Below are 21,607 nucleotides of genomic sequence, written 5' to 3' on the forward strand. Positions count from 1 at the left end.
AGTGTTCACTTTCGTATCTCTATTAGTCCTCATTTTACTTTTTCGGGGCTACTTATCTACCGACCTCCGGGCCCGGATGCTGCCTTTAGGTCAGCTCTTCCTGAAGTTGTGAGCGCATTAACCTTAGGGGCTGCCAATTTTAGTATTATTGGCGATTTAAATCTTCATTTTGATGCTCCTCTTTCTTCCATGGTCAGCAGCACCATTGCCGATCTGGAGGCTCTCCAGCTATTTCAGCTGGTTGAACATTGCACTCATGTTGGTGGACATATTTTGGACCCTATCTTTACCAACTTCACTTCGGGTAAAGTGCTTTCTCCCAGGCCGATGGCCTGGACTGATCACTATCTCATAGAGTTGCATCTTACAATTGAGGATTTCCCTCATAGAGCAATTGCGCCTGTGTCCTTTCGACGCCCATGGAAAAAACTAAAGCTTGCAGATTTTCATCGGTTTCTTGGGCTCTATCCACTTGGCCCTTTTTCCGATGTTGAGTCGGGCTATGATCTTTTTTGTAGCTGGCTGACTAGAGCCTTAGACTGTCTGATCCCAATTGCCGAGAGTAAATGTCGTCGTGCTGAACCTAGCCCATGGTATGATGATTCACTCCGGCTCCTAAAAAAATCATGTAAACAAGCTGAAAGAGCCTGGCGTAAGTCATATCTGCCTGCTAGGAAAAAGCTATATCTTGTTAAGATCAAGAAGTATCATAGAGCGGTATGTCAAGCTTGGGCCGCTTATTACTCTCGTGAATTTAACATCAGCACCAATCCCACTAAATTAATATTTAAGGTGCTTAAGGATCTTACAGCCAGTAGAGCCCCAGTCGCTGAGATCTGCTCTGTTTCACATTGTGAGGACTTGGCCGTCTTCTTTGTAGAAAAGGTGGAGGCTATTTACCGCTCTTTGCCTGGCTCGTCTGTACCTCAGGAGAAGCTGAAATCCAGCCCGAAGACCCTTATGTCTTTGTGCTCTCTCCCAGAGCTATCAATGGAGGAGTTTAACAGAATTGTGGCGAAAGTCAAATCAGGCTCGCCAATGGACCCTCTTCGACCTGCCCAATTTAGAGAATCTGCGTCACTGTGTCTCCCTCCTCTACGTGACCTCGTCAATCTATCTCTGACGTCAGGTTCTGTTCCTGGCAGCTGGAAACAGGCCCAGGTGATGCCTATTTTAAAAAAACCTGCCCTGGATCCATTAAAGCTGGAGAACTACCGTCCCATATCTCTTCTTCCGTGGGTGGCAAAGTTGACCGAGGCCCATGTCAACGCTATCCTTTCCACTCATCTCCACTCTGCTAATATTTTAGATCCTTCACAGAACGGCTTTCGATCTGGCCATAGTACTAAGACTGCGCTGCTTTCAATGGTCGATCATCTACGTACTCTGGTCGACTCCGGTCAAACGGCGGCTTTGGTGCTTTTGGATCTCAGCGCCGCGTTCGACACCGTCTCCCACGCCATTTTATTAAATCGTCTGGTTGAGGCTGATGTCGACAACATGGCTCTTGAATGGTTTCGATCGTTTCTATCTGGTCGTACTTTTAGGGTTGTCACTCCTCCTTTCCAATCTAAACCCTATCCTATTGCACAAGGCGTTCCACAGGGGTCGGCTCTCAGCCCCACACTTTAAAATCTCTATGTGCAGCCGCTGTCTGCTGTCGCCAAGCGTTGAAACCTGACTATGGTGTCCTACGCTGACGACACGCAGCTGGCGGTTGCAATAAGTGGGGCATCCGACCTTGAGGCTGCTAAGTTTCGTGAGGGAATTAGCTCAGTGGCCCGGTGGATGACTGATAACTGCCTACAATTGAATGCCAAAAAAACTGAGGTTCTCATTGTTGGCAGGCAGAGTCATCTTTGGGGCGATCATTGGTGGCCGTCTGAGCTTGGCCCAACTCCTCTTCCTGTCACCGAGGTAAAAAATCTAGGGGTTTGGCTGGATTCAAAACTCAGTTTTGTCTCCCACACGAAGAAAACCGCTGCCATGTGTTTTGGGACTCTTCGTAGACCCATTCTCAAATTTTTTGATGCTCCAACCAGACAGCTTATTGTACAAGCCACAATCTTGTCTAGTTTGGATTATGCGAGTTCTCTTTTGCTGGGAGCCAACGTGGCTGAACTTTCCAGACTCCAACGTGTTCAAAACGCTGCCGCCAGGGCTCTGGTTGGTTTGCCGAGATTTTGTTCGGCCAAAAAAACTATCCATAAACTTCATTGGCTCCCCGTTGTTCAGAGGATTCAGTTCAAATCTCTTTGTCTTTCGTTTAAAATCTTGAAGCATTCTTCTCCCCAGATATTGGATCATTTTATTTTACCGTATGTACCTCCACGGTCTCTAAGATCTTCAGGGCTTCACCTGGTCACTGTTCCGCGTTTTAAGAGGGCCAGAGCCGGTGGCCGCTCTTTTAGAGTACTTGCTGCTAGGCTATGGAACTCTCTTCCTATTCATATCCGTGCCATTGATGAACTGATAGTCTTCAGGAAGGCCATCAAAACCTTCCTCTTTCCTTTGGACTTGTAAGAGCTGTTATGGCGGTGTTCTCTGATACTGCTTGTTGTCCGGTTTCTTTTGTCCATTATAGGGCCGGGACGCCCCTTTGCTGGGGCAGCTGTGCGCTCTACAAATCCGGATAACATAACATAACATAACATTGTTGTGTGATCAGGTGTTGACCAAGTCAGTCCAACAAATACAAAGTTTTAGACCCCACCGCTAATCCACCAATATAGGAAGCTGGCTCTGTATATACTATACCAAAGTAAGGTATAGTGTGCACAGAGTCCAGTGGATCCCCAAAGGTAGGCGGAGGCTAAAGTAGGTAATACCTTACTCTCTATTTTTGGTAGTGTTGGCGAGCAGTAAGGCTTTATCAGAGGGTAATGTTAAGCATTTATTGTACACACTCAGGCAAGAAATGATTTCACACACTGAAAGACTGAACTCTGACCAATTTGTTTTGTATAAAAAAAGTATTTTGTTGTATTTTATTTCTAGAACCAAGCCACATGTGGTGCAGGTGAGTGAAATAATACTTTACGGAATAATACAATTGAATGCAGTTATATGTAATTGGTTTGGATACAGGTAGGACAATTATTCAGAAACAGTTGGAATTACTTTTCTGTTACTGTATGATTACTTATTAGATTACTTTTCAAGTTACTTTTTCTACTCAGTGTGATATGCCTAGATATCACACTGGGACATTTCCTAAATAAAAGGTAAGTAAATCAGTTTTTGTACATATACAGTTTCTTAAGGTTTAATTCAATTTTCTAACTCCACACACAGAGCATTTTTAACAGAAAAGCAGTCAATGCAATTCTATGGGGGAAATGAAGTTATCCGTTTACAGTTAAGTACTGAGTTTTGAGAGTTGGTTTTCTGGGGTTGGAACAAGGGTTCCCCCATGGTCAAGGATGCACTCCAAGAGCACCATCAGCGGCACTGCGGTGGCCGGGTGCAGAGTGCAGGGGTCCAATGTTATCCAATGGGTGATGGAGGGTCCTCCGCTTGGTGGCTGCTCATGAGCAGGCCACAAGGTTGAGGGAGCAAAGCTCCTGAGGTTAAGCACAGGGCAGAGGGGGTTTCAAGTTATCACCCAAGGTGCACCCACAGCGGCACTAGGGCGGCCCGGTACAGGGTGCTGCTTTGGCATCGGGTGCCCTGTGACTTTCTTTTTTCTTTTTTAATAACTTTATTTTTGATTTTACACAAATGAATAACAATATTGCTGACAGATGGGACAAGAAGTCATCAGTACAAAGTGCATAATAAACCTTAAGCACGGAGACATAGCAATGGTTAGGAAATCTCGCAACAGGGTTACTTAGGCAAAAACATTCATGAGTAGCAGCAGTGGCAATCCGATTCATACATAGGACCTTTTTGCTAAAGAGCCTTTTTGCAAACAAGGTGAGAAAACAGTTCTTATGAGCCCGGGCCAGTTGTCGTATGAGATAATACTGGGTCTCCCTGCTCCACTTCTAAATCGATCTTGTAGTGCTTTAGCCATGGGGCCAAATTTTCTTGAATTTACGTGGGCAGCCTCTCGCCTTATAGACTACCTTTTCCGCAGCCATGTATAAATCCATATTGGATTTCCAGTCCGAAAGTGTTGGCAGGTGTTGTACCCCCCAGTACCTGGCTATGTCCCTTCTCGCCACCACCAACCCCAGATTAGCCAGTAACAGCCTGTGGCGTGGTAGATCGATATCAGTGGGGATGCCCAATAGCAGGAATTTCGCATCCATCCCAAGTGTGACCCCAAGTATTTTATTCAGTTCGTCCACAATCGTATACCAGTAGGGTCAGATGTGGGCGCATTCCCAAAGGGTGTGAATGTATGTACCGGGTTCCTTGTGGCATCTAAGGTATGTAGGGTCTTCCACCCTCCCCATCCTATGCAATCATTCCCTGTCATAATAGACCCTATGTAGGATCTTGTACTGGATGAGCCTCAACCATAACCTAATCACCACCTCGCGTGGATGCATAAGAGCCCCCTCCCAGTCTATATCCTCAAGGGGTCCTGTGGTGAGTTCCCATCTCGTACGAAGTGGGCCGAGATTGTCAGGCATATTATTGAGCTGTGTTTTATATGTCAGTGAAATTGCCTGCGTCTGGATCTCCTCCTGAAGGAGTCTGCCCTCAAGGGGAACATATTCCGGAAGCGTCTCGTTGTCCAGCCCCTCAGCTCGCCACGCATGGCAAAGCCTTAGGTACGCATAAGTTTGGGACTTATCCATGTGATATTTGGATTGAAGGTATGAGAAGGAGGCGCTCCAGGACGTCTCCCACTCTAGAAATACCAATGAGGTCCCAGTGTTTGAAACCCCTCAGCTTTCTGATCTCACGCAGTTGCGCTCCCTCCCACAGTGGAGTCTCTCGGGTAGGTCTCCCTTCCCAGCCCATCAATTTCCCAGCAAGTTTCCAGTGCATAATCACCCGCTGGGTAGCGGGAAGGAGCCGCGCTGTGCCCGCACCCCCATATAGGTAGTGTAGATGGGAGCGTTCCTGAAATTGAAGCCGTTCCAGCCGATATGCCGGATGGTCTCCTGGTGCATGAATCCACTCATTAATAACAATAAGATGAGCCGCTCGGTCATAAGCTTTGATATCAGGGACTGCCAGCCCCCCGTTATACGGATTCCTTTGCAGAGTCCGTAGAGCTATTCGTGGATGAGCTCCATCCTAGAGGAGGAGGCGCAGCTTACTTTTTGACCCAGAGGTCCAGAAACATGTCTGAGGGTGGCAGCTGGTGAACAGCCAGTCAGCCAAGAGACTAGAGTCAGGTCGTTTTTGCAGGGGGCATCTCTAAGATGCCCACTGAGTGCATTTTTCATTAATTCCCACACTGGCATCAGTGTGGGCTTGATGTGCTGGGAAGCTTGATATCAAACTTTCCAATTTTCAGTAGAGCCATTATGGTGCTGTGGAGTTCGTAATGACAAACTCTCAGACCATATACTCTTTATGGCTTTACTGCACTTACAATGTTAAAGAATGGACTTAGATACTGTAGGGGTACAGAGCTCATGCACCTGTACCCTCACCAGTGGCATAGTGCACCCAGCTCGAGGGGTGGCTGACCTATGCCATAGACAGTGGGTTGCAGGCATGGCACATAGGGATCTGTGCCATGTCGACTCTTCACTTTGTTCTGCACTGAAACACTCAGCCTGCAATGGCAGTGTGTGTGTGTGTTTCAGGGTACAGGGCCTCTAAGGGTGGCACAATATGTGCTGCAGCCCTTTAAGGCCTTCCCTGGTCACAGTGCCTTTGGTACCCATGGTACCTTTTACAAGGGACTTGCATGTGGCCAGAGAGTTGCTATTTTGGGTGTGCAACAGTACAGATTTAGGGAAAGAACATAGGCTCTGGGTACCTGGTTGGCAGGAACCCAGGGCACACTTTTATTTTTTTATTTTTTTTTAAAGCGCGAACTAGACCCGAGACATCGGGTATCAGAGCGCTTTACATGAGCACCAGTTTTGTCACAGAGGGACACACTCATTTTTGTTAGGCACGGGTAGATTAAGTGATTTGCCCAGAATCACAGGATGTTGAGTGTCATTGCAGAGACTCGAACCCAGTTTCCCAGCTTCGAGTTCGACTGCTCTAGCCGCATCAACATCAGGCAAAATGTGGGGGGCAACTATGCAAAAAAAGGGGCCCTTTCCTACAAAGAGTTTTTCACCCCGAGAACATGCAAAAGTTAAAAGTAAATGTCCAAATTTTTAAATATACTGCTTCCTGTCCCCCAGATTGATTAGGGCCTACATGGGGGTGACTTATATATATTAAAAAGGAAGGTTTAGGCCTGGCAAGAGGTTTATTTAGCCTGGTCGAAATGGCAGTTTAAAACTGCACACACACAAGCTGCAGTGGCAGGCCTGCGACATGTTCAAAGGCTATTTTAGTGGGTGGCACAATAAATACTTCATTCCCATTAGTACCATTTAATTTACAGGCCCTGGGTACATGTACCACCACTTTACTAGAGGCTTACAAGTAAATTAAATATGTCAATTGGGTGTAAGCAAATTTCTCCATGTTTAAAGGAGAGAGCACACACACTTTGGCACTGGTTAGGAGTAAGGAAAAAAGTTTGAGGGAAAACCACCGTAAGGCTGACAGGTCTAGCAGATAGGAAATCATTGCATTTCTCTTGCGAGTGAGGAACTGGGCACTGTGTTGTTCGTTTTTATACATAAGAGAAATCTGGTGGGATTCTGTGGGTTTGGTATTTTTTCCTGGATATAAATATGCAGTTTGTAGGCTTTTATAACCTTTTTTAAATCTGTCATGGTTCTTGGGGAGTTTTCACTTTGCCAAATCTTTTCCAAGGATCTGTTTTCTCTCTTGTATTTTAGCAATTCTTCATTGAACCAGGATTTGCTAGGGGTGGTTCTAAGGGTTTTAAGGCTAACTAGGGCGACAGCATTGACGAAGTCCTCAAGGCCTCAACATAAAGTTCATATAAAAGGTAATATCGCTATTCAGATCAAGCATGTCCAGTTTAGGCAATACGAGCCCAATGAAGGATTCTTCACTTAACTGTTTTGAGGTACGGACCCAGATTTTGGATATGGCTGGAGAACTTCTTACCTCTCTGTCTCTGAGCAGGACATGAAATGGCAAGGGAAAATTGTCAGACTACTCAAATTCAAATTAAGGTATTCAGGTAATCTCCACAAAATGTGTCAAGATTAAGTCTAAAATGTTCCCTTTGTGGTTTATAGGAGGGTAACTAAGTTGAAACATTTTATGTCTTTAGGACGTGTCGAAATCCCAAACCATTTTGGAACTGGGATTTCCCCAGTCAGTATTAAATCTCCTTCATAGCTGTTATTTGGGTAATGCATTTGGTTAGGAGAGATGTATTTGTGGAAGTGTTCAATAAAGTCATGAGTTATGGGTGTATAATAAGGGATCATAATCAGGAGACTGTGCATTATTACTCTTAAGTCTAGGGTTCTAGAGGGATGTAATGATAGATCCTCCAGAATCAGGTACTCACTTATTGCACTTATTACTGCCGAGTGTTGTTAGACAAGTGTTTCACTGAGTGTGTTTGACAAACAGGTCAAGTGTGAGCCTTTTGGGTGAGGTTATTCCAAATATATTAATCTGATTAAATTCACCATGTGTTTTCTGACAAACACTTATGGTCAGGGTTCTAGGCTCTATATCAATCAAAAGACCTGTATTGAATGCTGTACTGGCAAATGGCATGCATTAAAGGATTGACACTTAAGACCCAGAAAATAAATGTTGGGAACTGCTAAGTTGGGCTAACTGGATAGATAACAGACCTATAGAAATTAAAACAGATTTCAGGTTGTGAGAACTGGTTCCTGGAGGATCTTAGGACAGTCAGACAATAAGGAGTTTACTACAACAGTGAAGCCAGAGTAATATTGAGCCCAAAACTGGATACCAAAATACCCCTCTTGAGCACATGACTTGATCAGAATAGTGTGGCACAATTGCCAAAGTCTTTTTCATCCAAGATACTGTTAACCCAATAATAGTACCCAATAAGGCTACCTCCTTAGTCACTGCTTTACTTCAGAAAAGTACTTTAATATACACAAACAAATACTCCACATAAAGCAATAATTACAAAGAAAGGACCTCTTCAGTGGCCTTTAGGAGGGGTCGTTCTTCTGGCCTGGTTGAGGAAAATACTAAGGGATCTACCACGAGACACAAACGTGATGTCCTAATGTGAGCATCTGGACGAGTCTCTATATCTACCTGAAGACCACGCATTTCCCATTTCTTCATGATCTGTTGTCAGGAAAAGAACTCTAAACAACTGTTGGCTAATTGTTTTTTTTATCCAACATAAAAGTTACCTTATTTTCTGAGAATGTTACAGGGTCTAAACTGTTGCCAAATGGAGCTACTGGAATATAAATAAAATCAATACTAATTACAAATAAAGTCTGTAAGTATCACCAAATATATATTGGCACAACCCATAAATACTTTACAGTTAATACGTTTGGTAGACAGACATTTCATGACCACAAACAATTATAGTCAAACTAACATCTGTATCTAAAACAGCAACAATTTTTGTTGATTATAAAAAATGTATTTAAAATGTGGTAGACATCCAAAACCCAATGAAGCAACATGTTCATGTGTACAGACACTTATCTAAATACAGGCCTTTTTACATTACAAATGGACAAATCTCAATATAAAAAATGTATGAGGCATGTTGAAAAGTGAAATATGATTATTCCCATGCAAGCTATGTAAGGAATCCACCTATTGTGAAGATCATAACTCAGTGTTACATAACAGGGAAAACTGACCCTCTAAGTAAAGTAGGTGCCTAAATGATAGTTTTCAGCAACACATTTGGCTGCCATCATGTTCTCCACAAACATTATGCTCCAACACAGACATAAGGTGCACCACGTTACCACAGATAGGATACATCTGATAAAATGAATTTTTAGTTCTAAGCTTTAGGACACACACTACGTGTCAGGTCAATTTGATGAAACTCATGTTCATTTGCAGTATTCAATGACTGAGATGAGGTCTTCTGCAAATTAGATCACCACCATTCCATCAATGGTCAGGATACCTGCACTGCAAATCTTTCCAATACAAATATCTGTGAGATAGTATAATCTATCCACCAATGACTTGCTAGTACCTCAGCAGATGACATTAACTAGGAAAGATTAAAAAGATAAAATCATGAGTATTAGGTTAACATTGTTTTCAAATTTGTTGATTATACCAACATTTTGACAAGGTATCCCCAACTGTTAAACTACAGAACGTGTCTCCATTGAAACACATTATTCACATCAATAGAACATTTCATTTAAATACACAAAACCAACCACATTCTGAAAGGACATTTTTTGGCTAGCAAGTACCATTGTCAATAAGAATATGTCCTTTTCCCTGACCACCAAATGACGCATTCATTACAGTCACTAACTATCAGGCAACAATGTTTTCAATGAGTTTATTCCTCCTTGCCTTCAGCCTCATCACTGCTATGTTGCTGACGTGCCACCAACGGGAGATCGTCAACATTTTGCAAGGGAGTATCCCATCTGTCAAACTCAAATTATGGCCCATAATACATAATGTTACATTAATATGTTTCAGTTTAGTAACAATAATGTCCCCTGCACGAAATATAGTTCTACTTCACACCCTGCATTTACAATTGTTAGAATGTACTAATACACTTTATGGACAGCACAGACCTATCTTCAAACAAAACCTGTGGCTGCATGAATGTCTAGGCCTGCTTTGTGACATTAGTCTGGTCATGCACTTGCCAAGGACCTGAATGTCCAGAACATCACCATGGGATTACCACTGGTAATTTCTATTAGGAATTATTTGTATGTTTGTCTTCGGAGTAATGTTGTGGTGCTTACAACAGAGCACCACAATCATGCAGACCTTGCCAGGAGAGTAGAGAAAAGCACCTCTGGTCTTATATAGGCACCTGAACCAGGCTTAAGGAGGCCAAAGACCATTCCAGAGGACCCCTAGTTCACAAATGGACCTCATAACGTAGACATTCCCTGGGTTTGTTAGGTTGCTCAGTGCTCCCAATAGCCAGGTACTACTTAGATACCCTGAGTCCCCTAAAAAACGGAATAAAAACTGTTAGTGAACTGATGTTTGACTGGCCACATTAAAACAGTTAAAATGGCATAAACATAATGTCTGAGATTTACCAACAAGCCAGTCCTTCCTTGGTGCAAGGCATGCTATTGATTGTGGAATGCTGCTGTTGCATAACAGCAGCAAATCATGGGTAGATCTTTGAACTCTTGCACAATTTCTGATGATGTAAAGGCCCACAATGCAAACCACCTGCACTTTGGCAGAATGGAATGGCTTTCTACTGTGGTAGACGTTCTCCTTGCCGTGAAGTGGTACCAACAAAATGTGAATTTCACCTATGGCACCATTAACGTGTTATGTCTCTGCATCCATCAAACTCAGCCTTAATATTGTTCAGTGTAGCTTTATCCGTAAGAAATAGTTTGGATGAATCTGAGCATATCCTCCAGCATCTGGCTGAGGACAGCTGAAAAGGTTGGCTTAAACATCCACTGTGTTCTGGAATGATCCAGCTGCACAGTAATGTAACCCGCCCATAATTTTCACAATAGATGGAATGGCAATTTGAATTCTAATGTCAAAAGGCAAAAGTTCTGACTTTAATTTCTCTTTTTAAAAACATTTATATTCATTTTAGTTATGCATACATACAAAGCAAACGTAACTCCTCAATGTGTTGGCATGCCCTGGATCTCACTGTAATTTCTGTTCCAGTGTATCCTGTTGTGGTTAAGTCTGCACCAGTTAATGAAGTGTCTTTCCTGGATGGTCTGTCAATCCAGATGCGGTCAGTACACAAGATCACTATGTTGATGTATCCTTCTCGGTCTTGCCTGGGGCGGAGAATGAACGTTACTGCACAAAATATGTGCAATGCATAAATTATACAGTTACACGTTAGATTGTTATATTTTATGAATTAGGAACTAAACAAAATGTGATAAGGGAAACACATATCAATTGGCTATAAGGTTAATACTGTTGCTGACTTTACTCACACCCACAAAAATATAAAATACAAAGGACATAATTTTTTTTAATAAGTATCTATCAATTAACATATATGCACACACAGACACTTTTTAATGTAATTTTTATAAAACAAGTTTGACTACGCATACGGTAAAAATATACCTGTTTATTTAAAACATGTATTTTAAATATAGAACAAAATAAACAAAATGCTACAGCAGTATTAACCTAATTTTGAATTACAACTTTAGCAAATGGAAATATACTTAATTAAAATTATGTTAAAATTATGACACTCTGAAGTTTAAATGAAAGTATAAATTCCACCCAAAAGATTTTTTTTAAGTAGCATTAATAATTTTTACAATTGATCTATATAAAGTTAATATAGTTGTATTTTAGGAATAAAATATTATGACTTTAATTTTGAACCCCAAATTAGGATACTAAAATATTTTATAATTAAATAATAAATATGCACTATTTTTATATTTTTTTAACATTAAGTTATATTTATTTATGTTTTTCCACTATTTGAAGTTATTTAATTGAATGTAACATTATTTTCTTTGGGGTTTTATTTTAATTACTTACCTCCATTATTTTCTACTGGATGGGTGATGCAGTACACGTGGCTAGCCATGTGTGGTGCTGGACTTGCTACTTTTTTTTATTAGGAACTTACACTTGAATTTTTTGAATAAGCAAAAAGTAATGCACTTTCTCAAAACTGTAAATTGCTCAAAAGCATGGTATCGTTGTGAATCAGGTCCTATGTTTCTTGAAAATGGTTTCTGTGCCAATACTCACAAAACTTTACTCATTTTCTGCCTAAAGGTTACCAAGTAACATGTTTGCAAATGAATATGTGCTAATTTATGTAATGCTAGGCTAGCTAACAAGCATGACAGTTAAAAACGAAATACATCTGATTTACATTTATGTGGATGGGATACTTCATTGGAAACGTGATGGCTATCCTGTCTGCTGTATTACAAGTGCCATAGACAAAAATGCACTTGTAATACAGTGGGGATGGGATATCTGCCAACTTAGTACCGGAGTATCCCATCTACCAAACTAGAAACCAGGTACTTTGGCAAGTCGTTTAGTAGGCTTTCACTGCCATGGTGCAAAGAAAATGTTTTGGACATGCTCAAATCTCTTCAAAAGACAATACTCTGTAACATAGGTACTATCCCTTGGTGAATAATTGAGGGTATGGTAGGGATGGGGCGTAAATGCTAAATGACAGTTGCCTCTATAAATTCTCACCATCAACAGCGATTTACAATAATATTTTTGACTAAAAACATGAAAAACTGGCTAAGTTGAACACCGTGAGGTCTCGTACTGCATCGTAAAAGCATGCAGGAGTGTTTAAAACAATGGAAGTGTGACAAAGTAAAAAAGAGAGAGCAACAATTATATTTTCCTATGCATGTAATCACGTGTTTTGAGAAATTATACCTAATTAACATAGAATGTGTGGTGACGATACCTTTTAAAATGTGTCAGAATGAAAGAATGTCTGCATAATAGAGCACCTTAAATGATTAAAATGCTTAATTCAGCAATAATCGATAGCATGTAAACCTGCAGCTTATTCTAACGTTATATGACAAAAACGTGAACTAACATATAACCTTTAAAGAAGAATAATGATTGAATTAATTAAGAAAATCGAAATACTTATATCAATGTGTGTTTTGTATTAATCATAGGGTGGTAATGATTCAGAGAAATTTCATGTAGGCCTCAGATGCTTTTCTTCTTTTCCTGCTCAAAAGGCAGAATCTAGCTGAAGAAGTCCCTTAGACGCTGTGAGAACTTTTCGTGAAGTTTCTTTTCTGTATTTCATAACAATGGACTCACTTTTAATTTAGCAACACATTTGACAGAAATGTATCAATACTATTGCAAACCCAGAGAGAGCGCCTGGGAACGGACAGACTGTGAATAAAATGAAGTTCCTTTACTTCTGAGGAAAGGATGGAAATATAATACAAATGGAATTTAATGAATTTGCAAAGGATTACTTAATGTTTCCGGATTTCTCAGTGAGGTATTGATCACACCATGAGCAACCCACTGTGAACAACCAATGGAAACCATATGGGGTGATAGAATAGATACTTTGTTGGTGTAAACCGTGACCTTTTGGAAGTATAATTGCCCCTTGGAGGAGGAGGAGGAGCTGGCTGTCATTTCTCCATTTCCCTGCCTGGCATGCTGTTGGAATGACCTTTGATTTTCCCCTAATGCTAAATCTCTGAACTGAACTTTCCTGACTGTTCTGGAACCTGCACTTTGCCAGCTGGTAAAGTTGAGCAGGGAATAACCTTTCGGCTAAAGGGGTAACTGACTCCTTTCTGTGGCACGCTGTGCTTCAGTACTGACTTATTCAGATCCCTATTGAAGAGGACACCATCTCAATCATATTTGGTTTGTATGAGCTAAATGCTGAGTCTCTATGTTTTTCTTATGTTTTTCTCTCTTCCTAGGCAACCAGCAAATGTTTTATTGCATCTGTGCTGTATTGTGTGGCTACTTGTACTAAATGATTGCTATTAAATCTGATTATGAAATGCAATTTCATGTTTTGACCATTCAAATTGAGGCTTTAGATAAATGTTTCTTATGAACAATCATTATTGTACAGTCTATGATATTACATAGGGCTTACCTCACTCTGCACCGGTTGCAGGGTATATATCTGGAAACTGAGCACTGGTGCCCCAGATGTAGGCTGGAAAATGCTGACCTTTCGCACATGCAGTGGTCGTGCCCCATATTAGCAGAGTTCTGGGAGTGAGTGGTCCAGGGCCTAAAAACCACAACTGGCTCTCCTTTGGAGTAGACATTGGGTAGTTGTATACTTGGTGTTCGCCACCGTCCGAAATGGCTAGTGGCCCATCAGTTCTTAATATCACCTCCCACTTTAAGGACGATCTTAGGCTGTAGACATGCGTCAAGTGGGGTTCTGCCAATCCTCACTCATATACCCGTCACCATGGGCACTGGATGGTCACCGGGATAGGCTGTATCTGAGCGTGTTTTACTGGGGTTGAGGCAGACAGGGGGGCGAGGGGGACTGGGGTAGTTTAGATGTTAGGTAGATCTGTTTTGCTGCCTCCACTTATATGCAACTTCAATTACAAGATATTACTGTGCAAAGACACTTGTCATATATTATGTACTACATTCTGTAATGACTAATGTTGCCTGCAATACGCAGTCTGAGATATATATAATGCAAGATGTTACCTACACTGTACTGTTAAATTTTACTATGCATATCCATGCTCCTGTAATCTTGAAAAAGAAGGAAAACCCAATAAAATATGTTTAAATTATTGTATGTGTGTCGTTTTGGGGCTCTAAGAATTTTATCTAAGGTATGTGCATTGATATAACGGTGTATTGGTGAGGAATTTGGCATTTCTTTATTTTATGTCCTCATAAGGAAATTGCCTCACGTTCTCTACATTTCCAAGTTCCTGTTAGTTCAACAAAAGATATATTGGAGGACCAAAGTTTGATAATTAGGATGATAAAGTACGAAAGGTGATATGTTTATGGGCCCATTGATGATGATGTGAAATGTTGTAGAGATCTAAAAATTTGCTAAGCATTTCCGCTCCATCAGTAGTTTTGGACATTCAGATCCTTAGCAAGTGCATGATGAGACCGATGTCACAAATCAGGCCTAAGCATTCATATACACACAGGTTTTGTTTGAAGGTAGGTTTGTTTAGTCCACAAAGTAAGTGTATTAGAAGATTCCTACAATTGGGAATGCAGGGCTTGGAGTAGAACTATATACCATGCTGGGGACTTTGCTGTTACTAATCTAAAACATATGAATGTAGCATTATGTATCATGGGACAAAATGTTAGTTTGCAGATCTCCCGTCCACCATTACAAGTATAGCCCTTGTAATATGGCAGACAGGAATTATGCCACATTTGTGACGGAATGTCTGGTCTGTCAAACTAACGATTGGCCAGTGTTTTTTGGTATCTAAAAAAAAGTGCTTAAATTGTCAATGTAAGTTTGACTTTAAATCTGTGACTTAACATATTTTGGGTATCACATTAAATTCCTTTTCTTCAGAATATTAAGATTGATTGAAAGGATTCAGGACATCTTGGTTGTATGTATATTTTGATTTGTCACTCTGTACTGTGTAACTGATGTGTGCATATGTCTGCTTTCTGCTTCCTCCGAAGCAAGCTTGGGAGATGCTGATCAACTTCAGGGGGAACAACCAGAGAGCCACTGTGAATCAGAGGGTGAAGAAGCTGACACTGAAGTACCCCATTGGCACTGAAGGTGAGGGGACTGGCCAGGAGGCAATATATCAATCTGACTCTGAGGACTCGGGCCAACCCCTACTGGTGGTAGCGGACGCATCTGAGCCAACAACACCTACTCCTGTGACCACCACCACTAGCACCAGCACCACCCTTACTCCTATAGCCCCCCAACCCCCAAGACCAAGCCAGGACACAATCCAAAAACAGGCTGGGGTCTACTCCAGGAGTTACATTGTACTCTCATCCAAATAGGGCTGCTGATGTTGCTCTGTGGTTGAAGGTCAATTTACACGAATTGCAGTTTGAGAAATCGAATAAGCTGCTTGCTATATTAGCGCAAAAAGAGATTTATTTGACCTCTGCAGCAGAAACGTTTAGACTTTCAAACAGCACAATCGGCAGTAGAAATATAATTGCTTTTGTGCACTTAATACCTGACTCACTGCATTGATTTGTTTGATGCTGCATTCCATGGCTCTGGATTGTTGGCTCACTTTAAGACTGTTGTTGGAACTGCATCTATCCTGGGTTCATTACATTTTTTTTATTGTTTGGTGTAATTTCAACAGTTTTCATTGTTGTCCTACTCATCCTCTTTCTAAGGCAATACAAATTTACTCCCCATAGCAAACTGAACAACACATTTGTAAAGCGACAGCTTTCTGTTTAGAAGCGGGTCTGCTTTCTGGCCTCAATGAACATAAGGCTGTTTTAGTCACCCTTATGTGAGACCTCTCTTTTAATGTTTAAATTGCTATGACGCTTTCATCTTGAACATTCCCTTGGAACAATAAGTCATGCTTAATTAGGTGCTGATTTGACCAATAGTGCTACATAAAATATATTGCAATGCAATGCAACTGTCCTATCGTCAAAAGTGCTTAATTTGAGTCACCATTAGTGCTGACATATGTGCTACAACAAATATATGTGGGACCACCACTTTCACTTTCTCATATGTGTTGGATTTCTCTGCACATGTGACTTCCATTGCAGCTGTTGTACTATCAGTTCTGATACCAGTGCCAAACCTGATCATCATTAACCTGCCCATCAACAACTTCATAGTGTAGTTGTGAGTTGGCATCTCCATTGTCTTCAGTGATCACCTTAGTGCAGGGGTCTCCAACCTTTTCTGTAGTAGGAGCTACTTCTGGTCAGTGAAAGTTGTCGTGAGCTACTAAAGGCCAAGCAACTCGCGCATTTTTTCGAGAGACGCCCCACGCCCAGTTTAATTGACTTGAAGCCTAATTTCTTCAGAGCCCTTACTGTCGTTTAAACAAAAGGGGCCACACTCCCTCTTTTGAAGTGACAGGCAGCCGCAGGTTGTGCTACCTGAAGCAAAAGCTTGTCTTGCTTGGATGCATTCCTGGAAAGTATAACGAGCTATGTGGGGTACAAGCCTAAGACCTCCTTTTGTGAACCTCAATCAACTTGTTCACACACTGCAAAAGTTAAACCTCAACATATATTCCTTACCAAATGTGATTTATTGAAGTCTAGCTTAGATGTGGACTCACTAGTTTTCGAAAAAGAGACCCATTTTAGAAGAACCTCAATTATTTCCCCTTCACCACATACTCTTTTTTTGTAAAGTTTAGTCTACTACTTATTAGTGGTATTTACATCTATCATGTGTGACACTTTTAATAACATTTTATCAAGAAAAGTTAGAAAGAAAGCGTGTATGGGACAAAATATCAAATCATCATCCATGTATTGAAACACCTAGATAAGATCACCAATTGACCATAGGAGAGTTTCGGATTTCTAAAGCTGTTGTGAATCCTGTTCCATAGTACTGTGGTTCCTCTAATATTTTTAACTACATTCAAAATCTATTTCATTCATTGCAACAACTAACTGCCCCACCATCATTAACAACCTTAAAAACTCATTACTGCTCTCTTGCCCCCCATCATTGAAATGCCTGCCCAGAGGCCTCAAAATAAACATACCAGGGACAGGGCAGAGAACCGGAGCCGGGGAGGGGCGATAACTGGGAGTCAGAGGAGGAAATATTAGGACCTAAGACAGGGCAATAACAACATCGGAGGCATCAAAGGAAGCATTAATAGCGAGTAGAGTGGGCAATAACAACGCATCAGAGGGGACAATAATGAGACATAAGAGGAGGCATTAATTATTAGAGACAATAGAGAGGGCAATACTAGCATCGTTGTCATCAATATTGAGAACAATTGCAAGGCGTCTCTGAGCGTAACCAGACACGACAATAATATGGCACCAGCGAGGGCAATAAACAGGTACTGGGCATCATAGAGGGCAATAATGCAGCATCAGGGAAATGGAGCACCAGGACCAGAAATATCGACATGATACCTTCTTCACTTGGCCGCTGCCTGGTCGCAGATGAGTCCTAATGTTTGTGTGTCCGGGAAGCTGCAGATGGGTGGCACTTCTAGGCAGCACCTCACTCCGGCCTGCTAGGGCTGACTGCAGGCTGCAGCAGGCTGAGCTCAGGCGAGGCCATGATTCCGGGACCATTTGCCGCCTGGCCCGCGGCCTCCGCATAGTGATTGGGCTGCCACTGTCCTGAAAGTTCAGTGAGGGGCCGCCCAGTGATACTCTCCTGGCAGCCGCTTTGTGCTGAAATCCCCGGGTCATCACTTCTCCAAAGCGTCTGCATTCGGTCATACTATTGAAAACACACATTCCTATCCTTGAATATTGGATATCAACACATGCATAATTTACATGAGCGTGCCTGTGCTCTGTCAATGACCTGGCAACAGAGGGTATGAAAGAGTTCAAACGGGATCATAAATTCATAGCTGTTCTGAAGAGTGGAACAATTACATTCTTTTTGAGAGTGCAGACGGGAAGAGCTTTTCTTTATCGTGTGCCTTTGGTAAAGAAAACTGAAACTTGGCAACACACTGTTGTCCTGATTTACAGCCCAGAGCTGGAAAGTGGGAGAAAAAGATATTCCCAGTCTTTCAAGAGCCTGTGGCATACCAGCGGCTAAGACGCACATCGCAGGTCCAGTCTAGAGAACAATGCATATGGTGTTTCCTGGCCAGGCCAGCGCTCACCGTGTTTGATCTGCTGCTGCAATATGTTCCAGGCAGAAAAAGGCAGGTGGTGGGGTTCGTAGCCGTTCAATACTGCTTGCGCCACCTGCATGGTAGCAGACTTTCTGGCACCTGCTGCTCCACTCTGACCCACCTGGTGCTTGCTCCGGCACATGTCTTGCACAATCAAGACTGCGGTGCCAAGCTGTGAAAGGCAGGTGGCGTGGACTCCAGTTCAGCAACAGCGTAATCATCTTTTGCCCTGCCCCAGCTAAGCTCAGTTAGACCAATCTGAGCAGCTAGTTTTGGTGATGGCAGGCAACGGCTTTGAAAATAGACCTAAGAACAATAAATGACAAGAATAGGCTACAAAATTGAGATGCAATGCGCGAGCTACTCATGGGGTTTCGGCGAGCTAGCTCGCGATCGACCGGTTGGAGACCCCTGCCTTAGTGCTACCAGCTCCCCAGCATCCCGTATTTCTCCTGCTTCTTCTGGCTCTAGCACAACTTTTCACACGTCCTTGCTTCCAGCCTTTGATTCCATTTATATATTTATTTGAAAAGTTTTATAAAGCGCGAACATGACCCACAGGGCTATCAGAGCACTGTACAAAGTTGGCCCAGCAAGGGTACACACATAATGTAAGTATGTGAAGTTAGAACCTGTGGGAAAACATGCAAGTTAAAGAGTAGGGTGTATCAACCGTGCCTTAGAACACGCATAGTAAAACATCATAAAATAGAGAGCACCAAGGAAGTGCAATAGGAATCAGGGAATTTTAACAAAAACAAGAGCGAGATCATCAGTTAATGCAGTTAGGGAGCCATCGAGGACTAGATCAAAATTAGGTAAAAACATACAGTAAGGCATCAGTGTAATACTACAAGAATTAGGTTATTAACAAACACAAGAGCATGATCACAGGAAGAGGAAGTTAACGTTCATTCAGTAGTAGTCATTTGACCATTTTTTTAAAGGAAGTAGTGGAAGGATCGGATCAGATCTCGGATGGCAAGGAGTTCCAGATTCTCAGAGCAAGACCTGTGAAAGCACGGTTGTAAGATCTTTTCTTTTTGAATCTTGGAGGTTTCAAGAGAAGGGTGGACGTACTTCTGAGGTTCCGGCAGGAGCCTGATAGCTCAAGCTTATTTGCTAGGTAGTACGGGGTATTGTAGTGTATGGCTTTATGAGTCAGGCAAGCTATCTTGAGTCGGATTCTGGCTTCAATAGATAACCAATTTAGTTGCAGAAGGTCGGGGGAAATGTGATCATATTTTCTCGAGCCCGTTATAAGTCTAGCCGATGCATTCAGGGTAGCTCTGATTGGGGCCAAGCTAGTTTTGGGAAGTCCAGCAAGGGTCACCAGCCCATATTCCAATCTAGGGATAATCAGGGATTGAACCACCGGCCTGAGACCTTCGGGGGAAGGTAAAGGTTTGATTTTCTTCAGTGTGTTGAGTTGGAAATTGGCTCCCCTAGTAGAAGCACTGATATGGGCTTGCATGTTTAAGTCTTTATCCACGGTGATACCCAAAGATTTGGCAGAGTCTACAACATGAGGTGTGCAGTTCAGAGCAGTTAGGTGTTTAATCCAGTCAAGGGTAGGTGCCGAGTGATTAGGTGGGGTGATCAAAAGAAATTCCGTTTTAAGAGTATTTAGTAGGAGATGGTTCTGAGCTAACCATTGTTGGGTTTGTGCAAGTGCAGCTTTTAATGCTTTTATGTTCTCTTGTGTGGGGATCTTCAGGTACAGTTGCGTGTCATACGCATACATGTGGTATTGAATGTTCGCTTGGTTCAGAATGACTGCAAGCGGTTCCATGAAGAGGTTAAAGAGAGTGGGCGAGAGCGCAGAACCTTGGGGGACTCCAATCATGACCGTGGTACTGGAAGCAAGGTAATGATTAACTTTGATCCTTTGTGTGCGGTTGTGCAGAAAGGAGGCAAACCAATTTAGGACCGGGCCCGAAATACCCATCCTATGTTGAAGAAGATCAATCAGGTTTTCATGCTTGATAGTATTGAAGGCTGAGGACAGATCCGGAAGGACCAGGAGACAAGGGACATTTTGGACAAGGGCTCTCACGGCGTCATCAACAATGTGCGTTAGTGCCATTTCAGTACTGTGCCCTGATCTGAATCCTGACTGATGAGTGTCAAGGAGTTGATATTTCTCAATGTGGTTGCAGAGCTGCGAATGGTCACATTTTTCAAGCTGTTTAGCTAGAGTCATACTGCTGGTTATAGGTCAAAAGTTGTTTGGATCTGATAAGTCCGCGCTGGGCTTCTTAGGAATGGGAGTAACTTGCCCCAATTTTAGGCAGTCCGGAATCTTTCCCTGTAAGAGGGATTCATGAATGATCCTGGACCAAAGCGGGAGAAGGGTCAAAAAAGAGTTCCCCTTTGGTATACTTTGAAAGCAGAGCCAAACCACATACACTCCGAATTTTAGCTACATCACCAGAACATAACATCAACACTATCAAAGGTCAAGTGCTCAATCAATACTTGGGTATTTTATTGAAATATAAAAAGCGAGAAACAAATTAAAAACCAACAAGGACAGCTATTGTCCGCAAAGTTAAAAACTACACAGATATACACAACAAGGGGAGAACCTGCAAGAAAAAAAAATTCTAGTCATAAAAACAGGCTAATACATCAGACCAAAATTCATTTTAAAACATTAGATTTTTTGCCAAAATATAACGGTATTGTCAAATGGAGGGGGGTCGGAGGACTACCACTCTCTTCGGAGGAACCACGAGGTAAGAAACGCTGTGCGATAGGCGTTGAGTTTTGTCATTAGGAATTCTGTTGAGCGAGGTAGCACTTGAGTGCGATATGATCACGAAAGTGATCAATCATACTCCGTGCCGGGAGCCACAAGACACTAAAATAACGTAGCAGTAGCAAGATATTGCGAGCGGCAGCCAATTAATGTTTAAAACACCACAAGAGTCCTTAAAGGGAAACGAAATGAAAGTGAACCAAGATTAGGAAAACTGGCGTTTAAAGTACATGCGAAAACGTTAAACATCACGAGCGAAGTGAAATATTGTAGCAAGTAGCTACAAGCACAACAAGCAGCGTTTGCAAATAATTGGAATATTTATAAACATTTATGTGACTGGAAACCACATTGAAAGAGT

General features: G+C 42.0%; 1 protein-coding gene across 1 annotated transcript in view; it reads left to right on the top strand.

Annotated features, from left to right (window-relative positions):
- LOC146798978 (uncharacterized) overlaps window positions 1-16,132 on the top strand; it is a 207,627-nt gene extending 191,495 nt beyond the window's left edge. The window contains exon 5 of the mRNA XM_085626353.1: window positions 15,331-16,132. Within this exon, the coding sequence (XP_085482479.1) occupies window positions 15,343-15,669 (327 nt within the window). The 5' untranslated portion in view covers window positions 15,331-15,342 and the 3' untranslated portion in view covers window positions 15,670-16,132. The remainder of the gene's footprint in view (window positions 1-15,330) is intronic.
- Window positions 16,133-21,607: the final 5,475 nt, after the last annotated feature.

The sequence above is a fragment of the Triturus cristatus genome, chromosome 9 (genome assembly GCF_964204655.1).
Source record: "Triturus cristatus chromosome 9, aTriCri1.1, whole genome shotgun sequence".
Classification (NCBI taxonomy): domain Eukaryota; kingdom Metazoa; phylum Chordata; class Amphibia; order Caudata; family Salamandridae; genus Triturus; species Triturus cristatus.